Genomic DNA, 18,944 nt, shown 5'->3' with positions numbered 1-18,944 from the left:
AGGGGAATTCCTAGGAAGGAGTGTTCAGCCAGGGCCAGTCTGAGGGTACCACTGGCTTGGGAAGAAGATAGAACTTGACATTTCTGAGGCAGTCATGAGGAGTAAATCAGGCAGTAAAAAGTAAGTGTTCCTTGATGGGAAATTCACTGTAGCAAATTATCTAGGAGCACTTCAGGAGTGAGTGCATAGGAGAAGAGATCTCAGCATGACCTGGATAAAGAGCAAAGCTGGTATTGAAAACTCTGGCAGTAAGAGAAATCTCAGGCAATGGAGCAGTTTGAGCATAGCTAAAAGGTTTTTATCTTTAAAGAGCAGAAGTGATTGGTTCTTACTCTCTTCCATAGAAGAGGAACTGTCACAATGAACAACTACCATTGGTGTCCATGGATGGAAGGAGGTGTGTGATCACTGTCAGAAGTTTTGGGGCACAGCCCATTGAAACCTCACTGCTGGGGCTAGGAAAGGCTGATAAAGCATTTTACAAAGTCCTGCATGAGTGCCCTGGTCTCCTGTCTAACCAAAGGTGTAGAGAAGATTTGCTGCTTTGAAAGGTTTATGCCAGGAAATGAAGTACCCAACCTGCCATGGTAGGGTAGCAAGGGAGCTGTTATTGTAAGCGTCAAAGAGGTGGGAAGATGTTTTGTAAACCTGACTTGAAGAACAGGTTTGGAGAAGGAGATCTCACCCCCACTGAGGAGCTGACTGGCCACACCAGTGCCACAGGGAACACCTCCCAGTGTGGCAACCCCAGCAGATACCTGGTGTCAGAGAAATACATCCAAGCACCACCTCTGCCTTGTTCTGAGTGGGATGTTGGTATCTGCTGATAAGGATATTGCTAATGAGACAGAGAAGTCCTTTTCATTTGCTTCACTGCATTCAGTTTTAGTCCTGGCTCTCAGGAACCATGGTGTGTGTGACCTGCATGTGTGAAGCATAATCTCTTCTTCTTATCTACTAAACCTGTGGTCTTTGGTTGCTGCTAAAGCAACTTTAAAAATGTTCACATAGGCTCACTAGTGTGAGGATTACTTGTCAATTCAAAAATTTGTTTTAAAATTAAATCCAAGGATGTGTTTCCTTGGCTTTGTGTGGATTTTACCCTGCCAGGCAGGTGGGCATCCACAGTCAGAAATCAGATTGGAGCAAAGCCTGATTCACAATTTGTGTGCCCTTATACTTTCATCAAATTGAGATGGTGTCTGGGGATAAGGAGTGGATGCAGTGTTGGGTGCAGATGATGCAAAGAGCTCATTGATGAGTGAGTTTACACAACATTAACAAAGGAATTGGTGTCAAACTTCACTGTTTTTTATGTTCATTCAGTTTATTTGGCTGTTGTCTATTTGTATCCTTGGAGCTTTTTCAGTTTCTTGTGGAAAAGAGCAAAATATACAATCATAATTTAGTTTATTTCTTCAGAAATGTCCACATTGAACAGTGAGTTAATTCAGCAGAGGTGCATGACATATAGTTTTATATAAATTTATAAACACCAACACAGAATACAGACTATATACCACATAAGCAACATACACAGTGCAAAAAATTGTCTTCCATCAAGACTCTGATAATCTGTACCTTCTGGATACAACAGTTTTATTCAGGAATGTGCTTTAGAGGCATAGAGAAAAAATTAACGCAAAAGAAATAGAGACACAAAGATAGCCCAAAATCTTCCTGGTGATACCTACACTGATGTTTTAGGGTGCCACCTCCTCACTGCTGTTCCATGAAGCTCAAGAGCATTGGTGAAAGCTGTACAGGCTCTGTGTCTGAGCCCAGCAGGGGGTTATCAGTTCAGAGGGGTGAGAAGAGCTGTGCTGGAAAATGCTGTTCAGCAGTAAAAGGATCATTTCCCATGTACCATCTCCGAGGGCTGGAGCCTGGAGCTCTGGTCAGGGCTGAAGCTCTGTCTGCCCTGCTGTGTGCCCCAGGGCACTGCCTGTGCTGGCTGTCCCTGCTGGTGTGTCCCAGCTCACATCCTGGGGGATCTTGGTGGGCAGCTGGGTCAGGGCTTTCTGCTGTCTCTCCACTGCTGTAAGGATTTCTTGTGACTCTGCTAGCCCAGCCTGAGTTAGGACAGTGTGACCCAGCCCTCCCTCACCCTTTGGGACCTCTGCTGGAAATGACCCAGACACTCTCAGCCACAATGGACTGTGTTGTGTGCAGCCCCTCTCTGTGCTTGGTGGACAAAGGGAGACACTTTGATTTATTTTTCCCCTCCAGGTAATATTTGAATACCTAAGAGGAGCAGCAAAATCCTTTCTGCCTCTTTACTGCTGACATTACTGGATGGCTCCCACCCAAGGACTTGCATAAATGCCCCTGTCCCAGCCAGGGTGAACTGATAACATGGATTTCACTGGTGCATATGGAGCGACAGATTGCCTCTCCTGGAGTGCATTTCCATCCGTGGCAAAATTAAAAATTAATTTGCTGAATTTTTTTGAGCTCTTTGATCAAGGTTACTTAATCTGTGCCATAACTCCTCACAAAACCTCAGCACAGTAATTCTGGCTAGTTACTTACACTGGTGTTACCTATGGAGTATCATGCAGCACTCTTTACAGCTATATACAAGCATCCTTAACAACACTTTTTTATCCTTGGAGAAATTTGGCTTTTTTTTCCCTGTGAAAAAATACTAGATGCTGCTTCTTTCTTATGAGCAGTAACCTGTATAAAAAGCTTCACAGTTGCAAAGGCTGTTAATACATCCTTTCAAATTTTGTTTGACCCATAGTGACAATATGTACTGGATTTTTGAAATAAAATCATGTTTAGAATAAGCGTATGAGGGCCTTAAAAACTACAGCAGAGAATGCCATGGTATGGGATGCTCAAGGATTGAAGCTGAGTTAAGGGCTTTTACAGGCCATTCTGTCACAGAAGCTCCATACCTGTATCACTGCTCTTGACACGTGATGTGGCTCAGATGTTTTACTCGATCTGCCAGGTCAAGCAACAGCCCTCTGAAATGAAACATCCCACTGGACCAGGAGACTAGAGAATGGATTAGTAACTTTTTTATAAACATGTATAAATGCCCAGTTTCCCATAAGTTACATATAGATCCACTGAGGATGTGGATAAAAAATGTTGATTAACCAGGTATTACCTGCCCAGCTGATGAGGTCTGCTGAGGCCGTTCAGGAGCCAATGTCCAAAGGCAGTTGGTGAGTTATGCTGTTCAGGCTTTGTATCAGGGTTGGTGTGAGAAGCAAGAAGCTGAGATATTCCTGAAAACACACTTCTAGCTCTAGATGTGGATATCCCAGGGCACAGATGCCCTGTAAATGTGACAGGCTCTGTCCAAACATGGTGCAGATGCACCATCCACCTCAGCTTGGCTATACCAGCAGCAAGAAGAAGCTTTGTAAAGTGGCAACTGCAATGAAGCAGCTCTGACCTCTGGAAAAGGGGATGAGAAGCACTGACAAGTGGACCTACATGCCCTGTACCCCCTGGTACCCACAGGTACCAGCTGCATTCAGGGCGGTTAACAGGACAGCCTGGCACCTGTGGCACATGACCACATCACCCCCTCTCCATCACAGGGCATTTCTGGTGGGTCCCTATGGTAGCAAATGTCCAGCTGCTGGGAGAGAGGATGAAGCTCAGAAGTGCAGGGGCAAGAAGCTGTCTGTCTGTCTGTCTGCTCTATCCGCAGGATCTGCTGCCTGGTCACTGCACACTTCCATGGACATCTGTGCTGGGAACACCCAGCCTTTGCCTTCTGCACAGAGCATTTGCCTTCCACCTGGGGAGTTGATGGAACAGCCCAATGTATTTTCTGCCTGATGATGGAACTGCCTAAAAAGCCACTTTGAAATGGCTGAAATTCTGTTTAAAGGTGTTGTGAAGTACAGCTGCACCTGCCTGTGCTGCACTGGTAAGGGCACACAGAGGTTGGTATTTCTGGTAGTACAGGTGTGCTGCTGAGACACACAGCCTCAGCCACGCTTGACTAGCACACTGGTGTAAAGCCAGTGACCCTTGGGAAAGCCATTATGGTCACTTGGGCTGTTCTCAGTAATACACAGATTGTCCCTTTTAGTTTCCAGGTTTCTAGGAGGCTCTCCAGAGCTGCAGCTGCCCTCTTGTCCCCTTGTGCCTGGCAAACCTGCCTCCACAAAGAAGCAGGAGTCCCCCAAGCTGTTCCTACACGGACTTCCCTGTTTGAAATATTCACTGTGTCTCTAGAGTTAACCAAGAGTTAGGTGGTAGTTAGTGTGCACCCACAATCTGGGGGAAAATAACACCATTCTCTCTGCATCCATTTGTGTGAGTACTTTGGTGAATACTGCACTTTTCCCACAGTGATTCCCTCCTGGTCTGGGAAAACCTTTTCTATGCCTTCTACTGGAGCAAGTGTTAATAACTGCAAGTAGCCCCAATGTTGTGGCTGGGAATGTCCACCATGTACAGACATTTCAGTGGGGGTGTTGGCCTTGGCAGGATCCCCTTGGGTTTTGGCAGAAGCTATGCTGCTTTCTCGTCCCCTGTCACCGTTGATGTTCTTCTCAGGTTTTCCTTGACTTTTATGAATTCTGGTGCATGGTCTTCCTGCTTCTCCTGCTCCTTCTCCAGCTGTAAAAAACAAGTTTTTGTGCACATGAAAGGACAAAAGGGCATCAGCTACATTAAAACACAAGGCTTCATTATTGCTGGGTCCAGTTATTATTGCCCAAAGCAGTTTATTACTGCCCCATGCAGTTTAGGGTGCTTTGAACTGGGAAAACCCCCCATGGACACTGTGGGACCTAGAGGAGACCCAGGGTGAGTGGTGTGTAATGGGGTCTCGGGTGAAGTGGTACAAACGTGGTGGATCTCAGTGTGAGGATGATAGTGCTGCAGCTGTGTGGGGCAGCAGTGGAAGATGTACTTTGGCTCCTGTTTTATGGAGGGGTAGCAGTGCTATACCTTGGGTTGAGCCTCAGCCCACCCATCTCCCCTGTGCCATGTGTCAGGTGGTTAGGTTAAGCCAAGGATGGCTGAAAAGCTCAGTTCTACCTGATCCAGCCTCTGGTGCCTCTTTAATAGCTCCTTTTCAAAAGGAGACTGCAATTTCTTTGCCTCTTCCTCTTCCTTCCTCTGTTTGATGAGCAGGTCTCGCCGTCGGTGCTCGAGCACTCGCTGCAGCTCTGGCTTGCTGTCCACGCCCAAACCTCTGTGGGTAAAAAGCGGATAAATGAGATCCAGAGCATCTACACCTGGGGTGTAACAGCTGCCAGCCTGGCACCCCAAAACTTGTCTTGGTCCTAAATGGAAACACGGGAGACCTGTGTTCCATGAGATCCATGAACCAGCCCTGACCCACAAATCCATCCACACGGTTTGAGGGTGTTTGATGGTGCCTTGGGCTACCTGCTTGGGGTGGGCACATGTTGCTGTTCGTGTATGGCCCGTTTGGCGCTGGAAGTTCGGCTGCTCCCATTGCACCGGGGTACCACAGCTTTCTGTGTCGGTGCCGGAAAAGAGACCTTCCGTAGGCTGCTGCTGTTACTGGTTTGAGCGTGTCAGGTGTGGATTCAGCGGCGCTAAGAACATGTGCAATAATGACGATTTTTTTCCCACCAGCAGGGGTAGTCATTGGGCTGCAGTAATTGTCCTGGCAGCTCCTTCCTCCCCGCGCATCCCATCTGAAGCTTTGAAGCTTTGCTTCATCTGAAGCTTTGCTTCGGAGCTGAGGGCCGGCGATCCCCCTGCTGACAGGGATAGCTGTGGATCAAGAGGCCAAAATGAAGTGTCCTTTCCTCCCGGAAGCTGGAGGATTTGCTGATGGCACAGGTGCTTGACTCCCCTTTGGCCACCTGATGCATCTCAGGTGAACCCCTGTTCTGTGAGGGGTGGGATCACAGGAAAGGAGACACAGCAGGGCCATGCAGGCAGGGTATAAATGCGTGGCAAACAGATGGAAAGTGTTGCCTGAACAAATTTCAGAAACCTCACACTTTGGATATTGCCGTACCTGAAGAAGTTACAGGTTGTTTGGTTTTCCTGTGGGTGCAGGTCTGTGTTGAGAGAGGACGGGACCTCCCCAAGCCTGTGCTAAGGGCTTGCCCAGGGTGCCCTGGGCTGGGGAGTGCTGTTCATGTAAAGCTCCTCCTCAGCACCAGGAGACCTCTGTTGACCAAAGGCTGGTTGGTTTTGGACAAGGTTGTTTGGAAGTAGAGGCATCAAACCCCGTGGGCTGTGGATTTCTTGGCAGGATAGCAGGTGCTGAGGTGGTACCTCACATCATGAGAAGCTGAACTGGCAGGCAGGAGAGAGGAACCACTCTCTCCAGGTGCAGCAAACCTCTGCACTGTCACAGCATGGCTGGACCCAGTGCTTGCATCCTTACAGAACCACTTTTGATGATACTTCCCACTGTAATTTCTTTTTTTTGCTTAATGACAGGACAAAGTTCACAGCAACATCAGTAAAGGCAGCCATAGCCTTGGCCCCAGAGCTTTCATCATGGTTTTTGAAGCAGGAACAATTTGGATGCTGCAAATTTGCTTTTCCCAAGGCTTTAGAGAAGGAAAACCTGCTTTGTCTTGCTGGAGACACGGCTTACAATGTTGCCTGTAGATTTGTTACTATTCCTTGATTTAATCAGCCTGTGTTAGTGCCCAGAGGTGTTGAGTAAGATAAGGATTTTGTTACACAAGCTGCTGATTTCAGCTGCTTCTCCCTGCTGCTTGAGGGGGAAAAACCTACCAAAGCAGAAACAGGAGCAGGTCATAATTCCTTCTCTCTCCTGTTCTCCCTTCTCTCCCTCAATGGTAATATTTAGCAGGAAGCAAAACTGGTAGATTTGTGAGTGACAAGAAACCAGCAACAGTGGATTACTTTTTGCAGTAAGGTTTGTTTCACATATTTGCTGAAGAATACTTGGGAGGTCAGAGCCAAAACAGGTTTAAACTGATGCTTGAGGGGGCCACATGAGTAGGTGGTGCAGCATGCCTGTGCTGGAGCTGCCTCCTGCCAGTACCTGGTGGCACAGGTGGCAGTGACACGGTGGCAGGCACAGAACTGGAACACAAAGAGGTGATGTACTTTGTGTTTGCCAGTGTGATCTGGTGCTGCAGGGTCTGCACCTCCTTCACTGCCATTCCTCTCTGTGGCTTCCACTGCAGGAGTTCCTTGTTCCTTTGTTCCATCATGGTTAGACTGGAATAATGCTCTGTGAGATCAAAGACAGTGCAGGAAGGTGACCCTGTAAACTGGGCAGTATCACTGGGGAGGAGATGGTTATTCTCATGCCAGAGACTTTAAAAAATATCTGGCTAATGTACTGACATCTGCCTTGATGCCAGAGAAAGGTCCCTGTAATTCTTCTGATTCTGGGAAAATCAAATCAAACCCAAGCCCAGCCGGTGCCAGTATTGATTAATGCACCCTGCTGGCAGGCTTGATTGTTCACTGAATTAATATACGTGTCTGGTTCTTGTGATGACTGCAGTCCTTTAGAACAGAGGCTGTGCTCCTTTTAATTAGGCAGCCAAAGAGCTATTGTGTCAAGGTATTTCAGGGTGTTCAGAAAATGTCAATAAAAAGCCAGCAGATTTTTTGCTGTGCTTAAAAGCCTCTGAGCCGAATATGATTTCATTGCACTTTATTGTACAGACAGTTGCCACAATGGAATGATGTAGTTGTAGGCTCTTGATCACTGGTATTGTTTTCCTGATGTTGTATCTGTACCCCCAAAGAGTTAAATTGGGGTGATGGGGTAGGAAGTCAGGAATATGAGTCCTAGCCTGTCTTTACCCATTTGATATTTAGGGAGTTGCTGAGTAGCCTTGTGCAGATGATCTCACTCCACTGCTATCTCAGCTTTCAATGGCTGCATCCAGCCTGCCCCTCTTCCTGCCTTTGGATTGACCTTCAAGTGCACAGGAATGCTGTACATTGCTGGGGACTTAGCAGATCAGTGATGGAGACAGAAAAACCAGAAAACCTCCAAGGGACACCAAAAAGGGGCCATAGGGGTGCCCTGCATCTTCAGTGCCTGTGACTCTAACAAGTGCCAGCCAAAGCTTCAGGATGGCAGAGTGGGGGCTTTTCCTTCTGCTTTATTTTTGTAAAAGAAATGGTCACATCAGAGCAAAGAGGAAAGGATACAGCCAAAGAGGACAGGACACTGTGTTTGCAAGTCAGGTGTGCCTGTGCCTCAGCTCCTGAGCTTTGACAGCTCAGGAGCTCCTCTTGGGCTGCTCCAGTGACAGCCTGCAACTTCCCTTTACCTTTTGTGGTTCATCAGCAGCTCCCTGTGCAGCTCTTGATGGCTCTTCGAGGCTTTTACAGGATTTAGGAGCTTCTTAGGTTTGATGAGGTCTGGGTTTCCATCTATGTAGTCTGGGTGAGTCAGGATATTCCCACCATCTGGTCGCTCACGCTGTATTTCCGTGTACATCGATGCTGGAAGAAAAAATGAGGTGTTTGCATGAGAAGTCTCACCCTGCTTGGTGTGAGAACCCCAGGCAAGACAGAGGAGAGAAGCTGGTGCTTGTCCTGGCTGCTTGACACCATGTCAGTGTCAGAGTGCCCGTGCCTTCGTGTGCTGGTGTGAGATTTTAGAGGTTTTAAAAAATACCCCCTTCGAGTTGTTGATGAGACTCATATTAATTAGATCACTTAAATTACTTGCCAGCCACTCACTTCAGTGGCTGCAGAATTTAGTGCCAAGGATTAATTAATGCAAGATACATCTAACTAAATCTGGAAGCAACCATGGGTGTCGACTGTGTTGAGCTGCTGCTTTGGGCATTCTGGATGAGGTTGTTGGTCCCATAGCACAAGGGGATGCTGTGGGATTTAAGAGGCTTCTGAAACACTGGCCTGAGGAAGTCCTGCTGTATCTGAAATCTCTTGTCAAGGAAAGATTTTACTGATATCCTGCTGACCTATTCATCAGGATTGAGTCCAGTGCCAAGGAAAGCATCCTTCGCCCATGCAGTCTGTGATCATGCTGCAATAATTTGTATGTTCTGGATGTAAGAACAAGAGCCCACTGTTTTGGAAGGAATGGCAGCTTGGATTTCAGGCAAATCACTGCTGGTGTTTTCCAATTCCTTTGCATTTTCTCTTTACAAAAAACTCCAATTCCTTTGCATTTTCTCTTTACAAAAAACTCCCATACAAAGTGAGTGCAAAGCACAAGTTATAAGACAAACTGCATATGGTGGGCTGTGTCTTTAAATGAGGAGCACAGTAGGTCTGCCTCCAATTACTCAGTGTATGGTCTAATCAGGTGCTCAGAAAGAGCAATTTATTCCTGACTATTCACTTGAACAATTTGGAAGTTTACCAGTAAGAACCAAAAAAGTCCCAGGAAAAGGGTGTAGGCAGCTTCATGTCTTTAAGTGTCTCATTATTACAGTATTTTTTGAGGCCTACTGTGAAGTTATATGGGTTGATGGAGCTGGAAGAAAAACAGTTGTTCAGTAATGTTGCCTCTTTCTTTTATTTCAATCTCATGTATAAAAGGAATAAAGCCTTTTTCAAAGAGAAATCAATAAAAAAAGCCAAGAGAAAGCAGGCTAGGTCATTCTTTCACAGTCAGTAAGCACTTAAAAATGTGAAGTGGATTGCAATCAAACAAAATTGTGTAAGGAATAATACTGCTGAAGAAAAGATTCAATATCAAACAACTTCTCATTGAATGTTAATGTGGCCAGTGCCCTACTGTTTTGGGAACAAAGGCAAACAAATCAGAGCCCATTACAGGAGTGTAATTGGGGTGAATAGTTCGGTACATATTTAAAGGGTGCTTGGAAGCTGCAACCACTGATTTTTTTGTATCCCATTATTTTCCTCTAGTATCACACATCACTGCTGGCAGAAGGGAAGGTGGTGTGGTTTGATGTTTGGTGGCAAGTGCCAGGCTGACTCAAACCCTTGCAGGGCTGGACTCCCCAGGCTGAAACTGGGAGCTCAGCCTTGCCTTCCAGAGAGATGCAGGGACTGAAGAACAGCCAAGGGTTAAGGCAGTGCAATTTCATGGCTAATTTTTGTTAGACGAAAGCCAGGTTTGGAACAATGAGAAAACTTATCAGATTTTCACTGGGGTAAAATGGCTTCATTTTTTTTCTTGTATTTCTCTTTTTTTTTTTTTTTTTTCTTTCTCCACAGAAGAGGCAGAGAAAAAACAAGGAAGGAAGGAAGGTACAAAAACAAAGGTTTGTTTTGGCATGAATGAAGTGGTTAACCTCCTATTTCAAATGGCAAAGCTAGGTCTTCATTTTTCAAACAAAAAGGTCTCTCCATGGAGTAACTTCAATAAAATGCCAGGTGTTTTTAATGGAAACACTGTTTTTGGAAGCTGTGCTAATAGACTAGGCTCAATGTCACCTTGTCATTCCACTGCCCTTTCCTGCTGTTCCTGTGTAGTCCAGAGCTGCCTCCAGTGACACAGATGCCCACAGCTGCTTGGGTGTTAGTACCAAGTCCTGATGCATGTCAGGAGTAGGGCTGGGACATGTCCATCTTGGATTTGTGTATCTTAAATCCACTTGATGTGCTCTGCTACGGGACAATGCCGTGAGTAGCGAGCCTGGAAGGATTATGCAGCCAACCAAGGCTGAAGGACCAACCTGAGTGTGTAAATGGCTGAAACTCAAGTGACTTTGGTATTTTTCTCTGGACCAATTAGCTCTTGGGTCCTGTTGCTAAGCTCTTGGGGCACTGGTGCAGCACTGCTATTTATTAAATACTCTTTTCCCCTGTCTCCACGATGTATGGTTTTCCTTTTGCAGCTCAGGGCTGGGAGTCCCTTCTTCCCAAGACCCAGATCTGGGGAGATTTGCTTGGGCAGATTTGCTTTCCCCACATCCACACAGGTCCAGCACCCAGCAATGCACACACATGGAATGGTGTCATCCAGTCCTTCAGTCTGGGCTTGTGGTGTTTCCCCCGCACCCAGGATGATCAGGGAAGGGCCCCCCTTTCTGTCTTATGTGGCATTTTGAGGGAGCACTGCGGTGAGCCTGGAGCTTTTGGATGGGCTAATGTGGTTATTTCCAGACTGCAGCAATCTAGCATTGCATGACTGAGGCTTGCAAAGAAACAGCAATTTATCAACCTAGTTCCTGAAGGCAGATTGGGAACTTAAACTAATACCTTAAACTAGTACAAATTAGGAGAAAAACTGGGAAGCTTTTCTGGGCTGGTTCTGTTGAACCAGCATGTGAAAGTCCTCATGAGGAGTGCAATTTGCCTCAATAAACTGTGGGGGCCAGGACACAGCAGGTACCTCTGTGCTTGGTTTTCATGGCACTAGATGTACCCAGGAGTGTGCAGAAACCCACCTTGAGGGTTTGGCTTCCCGTGGGAGTCTGCACTGCTGCCCTGGGGACAAAGTCAAAGCCCTGACTGGGACTGGAAGGAGCCTTGAACCTCTACAAGCCTCTATAACCTCTACAAGAATAGCACTTTAAACCTTCAGAAGCCCTCAGCCTGGACAATTCAAGGAATGTCTTCATTTACACTGAGCAGAAAAAGAAAAATGAGAATATAAAAATAGTGGTGTGTCTGGAGCACAGCTTGGGTTTATGCTGAGGGTAAGGATGGGGCATCCTTTCTCCTGCAGGTTGGCAAATAGGAGCCAGTGCAAAATGTCTGTCAGTAGATCTATCATCTCTGAGACCTGAGGTAATGCATGTCCATGTAACAGACACAGAGTGCTATCAGGCTGCTTTTTGTCATTATTTATGGTGCTGGAGGTATAAATCATGCCAGGTCTCTGCAGTAGATTTACAGCAGGATGTCTGTTTTTGCATGATTCAGCTGCAGATCCATGAACAAGGCTCTGCCTTGGCACCTCCTGGCCACCATCATAAATCAGCAAAAAGTGTTGGACATTTTTATTTTGTTCTTTGCAAGATACAAACAAAAAACCACACGTGGATGTTAATACCCCCTGGTGCACTGAGGAAGACAGTGTGGCCTTTTAAATAGGTCTGCTTTGCAGTGTTGCTTAGAAAAAGAAAATTTGTTTGCTTCAACAACTCAGGCTTTTGCTTGCTTTTAGGTACTTTCCCTTTCCTCATTTCTAGAAGCTCAAAGCTTTCTAGGGAATGTGTGTTTCCAGCTGTGTTTCTGTTAGTAAAAAGCAATACTGCCAGGATGAGGATGTCAGGGCCCTGGCAGGTACTTGGACATCTCACATGGAGGAGTTATCTCCTCTCTCAACCATAGTGTGAAATGTGCCTCCAGCCTCTATTAGTTTTCTAGGAGACCATGCAGGGAATTTTCAGCATCTTTGAGGTGGCCCAGAGACCAGACACCCTCCTGCCCCAGGGTGTGGGACTGACTGGAGGAGAAAAGTGACATTTTAATATCTTGTTCTCTTCTGACCTAAAGCAAAGCCCAAATTCCTGCTCAGACCACCTGGAAATACTTATAAATCCCCCAGTTCCTGGGAGAGTTGGAATAAAATCATCACTCTGCAATTCTGGGACAAATTGTTTCCACTTCTGACTACACTCAGCCACAATCTTTTTGGGAAACAGGACATCAGGCAGCTTTGGTGCAGCACTAAATACTTTCGAAAGCATGAATGCTGCAAATATATATTAAATATGCTCTACTAGGAGCAAAACAGGGTGTGCTGCTTGAGGTGCTGAGTGGCTTTAGTGCAGGCCCTCAGAACAAGGAGAAAGGTTTTAGCCTGCTCCTGGAGGAGCAAGAGGAGGGAGAGGACTGACACATGCCCAAGGACAGACACTGGACATGAGGGGTTTGGCCACAGCCGGAGCTGGGCTATGCTTCCTTTGGCTGCTGTTGCTTTTTGGTTTTCCCTCACAAGGAGGAGGAGATGCTCTTCACAGAGCATTTATTTAGGATTCAGCAACTTGTCTCCTGCTGGTGGATTGCCATGTGAGCCCCTCTGTGTCAAGACTGTGCACTGCTGCTGGCAGCCTGTGCTATCTTCCTCTGGGATGGAAATAATCCCCAGGAATGTTAAAGGGATTAACAGTCCTGGAAAGGGAAGGTAACCTGAGGGATGCAGCTCTGCTTAGGCTGCCTACATGGCTACAGCTGTTCTTTGCAAGGGGAAAATGAAACAGGTTGGAAATGGAGTTAATCCATAGCTGTTAGATTTAGAAAGCTGCAGAGTGGAGATGTGGGGTCCTGCCCAGCACCTGTCAACCTACACCTGTACGGGACAGCAGCTCCTTTTTGCAGGTTTCTATGTGAAATGCCTGACTTTTGCCAAGGTCTGCTGACATCCTGCTCCCTGTGGCATCTTGTTTTTCCCCTGCACATCCCTCAGCCCTTTCCCATTCCACCTGCATCCTTAAAGATTGCAAAGCTGTCAGTGCTGCCTTCTGCAGCACAGGTCAGTGTTCAACTTTAGCTGAAATCTAGAAAGCAAATGTAGTTCACAGTGTTTTATTTCTGCTGTCTGTGTCATTTGAGAACTGAACTAGAGCATCTCAGAAGGGTTTTGTCAATAGGGCCAGATGATCACCAAACTGCTTTTGTTAAAAACATTGTATTGGCATCCATTTCTGGGCAAATAATGGGCCTTTGTGTAATGCCACCCATGTAAAAACAGTCAGAAAAACTCTGGGAATGGGATCTGTACTCAGAGGGCATTGCTGTCTGTAACCTTGTGAGACCCTGTCACTTGGCAGAAGGGATAAGGCTGGGCAAAAACCTCAGGATGTCCAGGGTCAGAGACCTGGATCTGGGTTTGTAAAACCACTGATCCAAGAGACCACTTCCTGAGCAGAAATGATCACTTACAACTGTGGTTACAGGGAAGAACCTCTGGTTTTCTGGATGCCCAGGATTTATTCATGAATGAGTCTACTTTAAAGAACCAAGAGATGAATGAAGGGCTGCTGACAGCAGCTGGTCATTCACGTCCTGCAAGTCAGGCAGCTGCAAAACCAACACAGCAGTGTGGGCCAGCAGAGCGAGTTTAAAGCTATTTACACAAGTAACCTGAGCCTGGGGGGTAATGCAGGTTTCTGACATTTTTAACTGCAGTTATGGGGGGAAACCATCCATTTTCCGGGCCTCAGACCCCAACAGCATCCAGTCCCTGGGTAAGCCTCCTTTCCTCAGGGTGAGAGTACTGTCCCTCACCCCTCTAGGGAAGGCGGAGAGGAGCAGGGCCTGTCCCCACTCCCCACAAGAGTTTGCATGTGCATGTGGAGGTGTGTGGGATCTTTAAACCAGCCTCTGTTACTTTTAAGCTCTTGCATGCTTCTCTCTTAGCCAGAACATAACTTTTTTTTTTTTTTTTCATTTTAGAGTATGAACTTTCTGTCAATACATATTCAGTGTCTGAAGTGCAGCTGGAGTTTGGCTCTACAGATTTTATTGCGAGAAAGTAATGGCAGAAAAGGTCATGCTATATTTTAAGTCCTACAAAGAATGAAGCTGAAAGTTTGTCATTGGTTTTGGATTCTTCAATTGATGCCACTTGCTAATTTGCATGATTTTTCCAGTGTTAATTAACTGTATTTTAGAAATATGGAATACCTAAGGTTGGCAAAATGGGAAGGAATTCCATGTCAGTTTCTGAAAGCCCCAAAGCTTTGTCTGATGACAGCAGCTTTCAGGTGTGCACCTGCATTGCAGAGGATCATCTGCCAGGGGGACAGGAGGTTTGACCTCAAAGTTGGGCACTTGCTTGAGGAAGCCACTTTGGCATGGTCGGTGGGTTCAGGGCAGAGGGAGGCACCTGCATGTGGGGGCTGCTTGATGGGGAGGCTCACAGTGCCTGGACACCCTTTGGTGGGTGAGTCCCCACAGCTGAGCCCACAAAATGTGCCTTTATCACCCCAGTAATCTGTGTGCTGCTGTTACAACAACCTGGAACAAAATACCTGTAATTCACATCAGCCTAATGACTGCTGTTGCTTACTGCCCTGGAGATGGAGGATGGTGATGTTAATAATGATAATAATAATAATGATAATAATAGTAATAATGTGAGCCCAAAGATTGGCAGATGTTAAACATTACCCTCCCTAGGTGAGATGGCAGCAGCTCCCACCCTCACCGTGATTTTCCTCTCCTCTGGCTCCAGCTGTGCCAGAGCACCTCATACCGACGGAGCTGGCACGCTCCCCTGAGCTTGTCACCAGGCGACCGTACCTCTGATAAATGATAGGTGTGCTCTGGGAAGGAGTCAAAGAGCCTTTGTCTGCTTTTAATCTATAGTTTTAAATAATTAAGCAAGGCTAATTCTGGTATTTATAATGCAATAGAGTGAGTGTAACTCGATGTGGCTGCTGTGGGAAGCAGTTCCCAGCTATCAAGTGGCTGCCTCAGGGCAGCAGGCACTCACACCCCAGGTCCCCTTGTCTCCACTCATCCTTGACGGTCAGAAATAAACCCCACGGGGTCACAAGGTTAGAAAAGCAGAGAAAACCCTAAAGGAAAAGTAAAACAGGGCTGAGGGACACATCTCTGCAGCTCCCAGCACTGCTGCCACGTGTCACCACTGTTCCTACCTCTGTGTCTGTGCTGAGCACATGCTGGGGACAGGGCTGCTCACCTGTACAGCCTGTGCCCCCCTCCAGTACAGCCAGTGTTCTCTCACTGGTGTAGTCAGTCTCCCCAGTTTGTCCTTTGTCCCCAGTCCTGCTTGCCCTTGCTGAGCCCCTGCCAGCACTACAGCCCCCAGTGCTGTGTCCCCATCTGCACCAGCTCTGCGCCTGCCTAAGGGAGCACAGCACAGTGCTGGGCTCAGCCCCGGCTGCTCACACATTGTCACTGGCCATCACCCCAAAGGTAAAGGACTCTGGATGTCACCACGGACATCTGCTGAACTTTGCATTCGTGCACATGGATTTAGAAGAGAGAAATCCCACCAGGTTTGAGGCTTGCTTAGCATTTTGGCGTGTAGAAGTTACCAGTTGGAAATGCTTATATGATCAGGCAGCAGCAAGTGCCTCTCTGCTGGCAGGCAGGACTGGGTGTGCTGGTTAATAATTTCATTTAATTACCTTGGACTGTGATAAGCAAAGATAGCAAGGCTGGGACCCTAGTCTGTTAGCAATCACCAAGACGTCCCATGCCTTTTACAAGCAGCATGTAGAGCCCTGGTTTAGTTTTGTTTGACAGTGGCAGATGCTTAGCAGTCCCTCTTGACAACCATAAACTTAGTTTTAATATCTCACCAAATATTTGCTCTGCACATTTGCCCGCCAATGACAGAGATGCACATCAATCAGTAATGAATGCTTAAAGTTAGTTCAAAGGTATTTTGTTAAATACAGAAAATATCCTCCCATGTTGGTTTGTGGGGATTGCGTTAGTCCCCTCTCCAGCCCAGTGCCTCTTCAAGAAGGTTTGAATTGCAGGATGGGTATTCTAAGGGAACTTCTTGTGAGATATGGAAAGGCAGAAGCAGAAGTATTAAAGTAGCATGATATCTCAAATAAAATTAAAACCAGGTCCCAAGTCACCTGAGTACGCAGTGCAGAGCAATCCCAGGGGATGAAGCAGCCCGTCCCCGCAGAAGGGAGTACCGGCGAGGCGGGGATCCCCGGCCCTTACCTGATTTCCGCAGCGAGGCCCGGGGGAGCCCGGGGGGCAGGTGCTGCCCTGTGCCCCACGACATGGGGCTGCTGCTGCTGCCTGCCCGTGTGCCTTTTGGCCGCTCCAAGGCAGTGCCCGGCTCCTGCCAGGTCCGGCGGTGGCAGCAGGGACACAAGGTCACGTGGAGGTGCCTGCTGGTCCCTCCCTGCTGCTCCTGCCACCGCACCGGGACCTCGCCGAGCTCGCCGGGCAGCCGCCGCTGGCCCTGCTCGCTACTCGGTGCCGGTCCCTTCGCCGCCCTGAAAACTTCTTCCCTTGGCTCTTTGCTGCCTGAAGGTGCTTTCCCAGGACAGATGAAGGCGCTGATCCTTCTCCTCCCCAGAGCAAACAGCTCTGTGCGTGCCCGGGCACCGAGCTGCCTGCTCGGCACAGCCGCTGCTGCTGCTGGAGGAGAGGTCGTGTCCCTGCTCCACCGAGGACGATTTCTCCTCAGCGTGCCTTAACCACGCTCCTGGAGAAATCAGATCGCCCCAGAGGAAGCCGCACGCCCACTCTCTTTAGCAACCACTGCAACAGCCAAGCCGGCACCAGGGCAACCGCTCCAGCTATCGTGATTATTCCCTGGCATGTTGCAACACCCTGCCATCCACCAAGCGCTGCACGGCCTGGGGGTAAGGGCTGCGAGAGGGACAAGCAGCTCCTACACGGGGCCGCGGGTGTCCTGGTGGCATCAGAGCTCGTGTGATGCCACAGCATCGCTGCCCCAGGTTTGCTGCTGCTGGATGCAGGTCCCTGCCTGAACTGGGCTTCTTGTCCCCATCATCACTGTGGCTGGAAGGTGCCACGTTGGCTGTCCCTGAATTGCCACAGCCTGGGAAACCAAAGGCTGCAAAGGTGGGGGAGAAGAAGGGGTTAAACCACTCCAGCAACTCCTTTTGGCTCTTCAGTGGGTTCTGTGGTCCAGTTCTGCCCAGGTTGCTCAGTGCCAGCCTGCAGGTGCTCAGTGTCCCAGGCCCAGGAGGGTCAGGGATGAAGCAAAATCACTTCCACATAGAGGAAGGGGATAGGGAAGGCTGGGGGGCACCACTGGGGTGCCCAGTCACCTTCACACCCTGTGGCACCTGAGGGTGCATTGTCCAGGCCATGTCCTGCCCAGACACCCCTGGCCCTGTGAAGGACTGGAGAAAGAAGCCAGGTTCTCACAGACACAGGGGTGCTCTTTCACTTACTTTCACCTTCCCACAGTTTGCACTGCTCCACATCCCAACACTTTCCCCCATTCCAGCCAAGGGCTCAGCAGCACCAGGTGTGAGCTCAAGCCCCAGCCCCTCCCAATTTGCCTCCAAAGCTCTTTGAGGGTCAGCATGGGCTGCTGGCACTCACCTGAACTGCCACTCCCTGGCTTCTTGCTTCCACTCGGGCCCTTGGACTGAAGGGAATATTCTTTCTGGAAGAAATGACAAGAGAGAAATGAGATATAACTGTACAGGTATTGCTCTGTCACAGGAAATGAAACACAGGAGATGTTGCCGGTCCTTTGCTAACAGAGACTAAAAAAAATCATTATTATTTTTAACCTCCTGACCAGGAGCTGCTCAGTTTAATTGACATGGGGCCTCAGATGCAGGAGGGGAGAGGCAGGCTGGTCCTTACTCCAGTGTGTGTGGTGTGTCTGTGTGTTTGTGTGTGCAGTCAGTCTGACCTGATCAGCTGAGGATCACTCACAGGCAGGGGTTGGAAGACCCCACACAGCTTTTGCACCTAAACCAAGGTTGTGGCAAAGGAGAAGCCTTTAAGTGGGGAGGTTGTGCAGTGTTTCTGCTCAAGCTGTGACCTCACAGCCCATGTGTGCCCCACAAGGTTTTCGTGGCCCAGCACACTCCCCTCACATCACACATTGTCCCATGGCCTGGCTGCTCATTGCACACTCCAAAAATACCATTTGGCTCAATTTGAATAGAAAAGGAAATACATACACATCTGTGCTCCTCCCCTTGGGTCACCTTTGAACAAGTTCCAGGTCTGTGAGTTCACTGGAGATGTGTCAAAGGGGGAAAAGATCATCAATCTAAACCTGTTTTGAGCTCCAAGGAAGTGTGGTTATGGCTGGTGGTTGTGGGAGTGGAAAAGGGCTGTTGATCCATCAACATCTGCTTTTAACTGAGTAAAATCAGAAAAAGGCCAGCTAAATTTTCTGGATATATTTCTGATGCACCCTGGTGCCTGACCAGCTTGCACATCTGGGCTCCTCTCCTGCAGAGAGGAGGTTAAGTGGGTTTGTGGGGTGCTGTCCTGAGCCAAGGGACTTTTTATGGCAAAGCTCTTTTTCTGGGAGCTCCTTGCAGAACAATTCTCTTTGCTATCTAAATTAGTAAGCAATCTCCCCCCCGTGCTCCTGTGCCTTTGAGATTAACAAAAAGCCTTTGTGCTGCCCCTGTAGCTCCCTGAAGGTT

At 48.0% G+C, this 18,944-nt stretch overlaps 1 protein-coding gene across 1 annotated transcript; it reads right to left on the bottom strand.

The window, feature by feature from the left end:
- Nucleotides 1–1,306: 1,306 nt before the first annotated feature.
- Nucleotides 1,307–16,983, bottom strand: FAM107A (family with sequence similarity 107 member A). The gene is made up of 4 exons (XM_009091144.4): nucleotides 16,510–16,983; nucleotides 8,235–8,409; nucleotides 5,017–5,173; nucleotides 1,307–4,593 (listed from the first exon to the last, which is right to left on the bottom strand). Exons 1-4 carry the CDS (start codon nucleotides 16,571–16,573, stop codon nucleotides 4,486–4,488), a joined length of 504 nt encoding a protein of 167 aa, XP_009089392.2. The 5' UTR covers nucleotides 16,574–16,983; the 3' UTR covers nucleotides 1,307–4,485.
- Between the last annotated feature and the right edge of the window lie 1,961 nt (nucleotides 16,984–18,944).

Source organism: Serinus canaria, chromosome 12 (genome assembly GCF_022539315.1).
Source record: "Serinus canaria isolate serCan28SL12 chromosome 12, serCan2020, whole genome shotgun sequence".
Classification (NCBI taxonomy): Eukaryota; Metazoa; Chordata; class Aves; order Passeriformes; family Fringillidae; genus Serinus; species Serinus canaria.
Note: the sequence above shows the minus strand (reverse complement) of the source record. Positions and strands in the feature narration are given on the sequence as shown.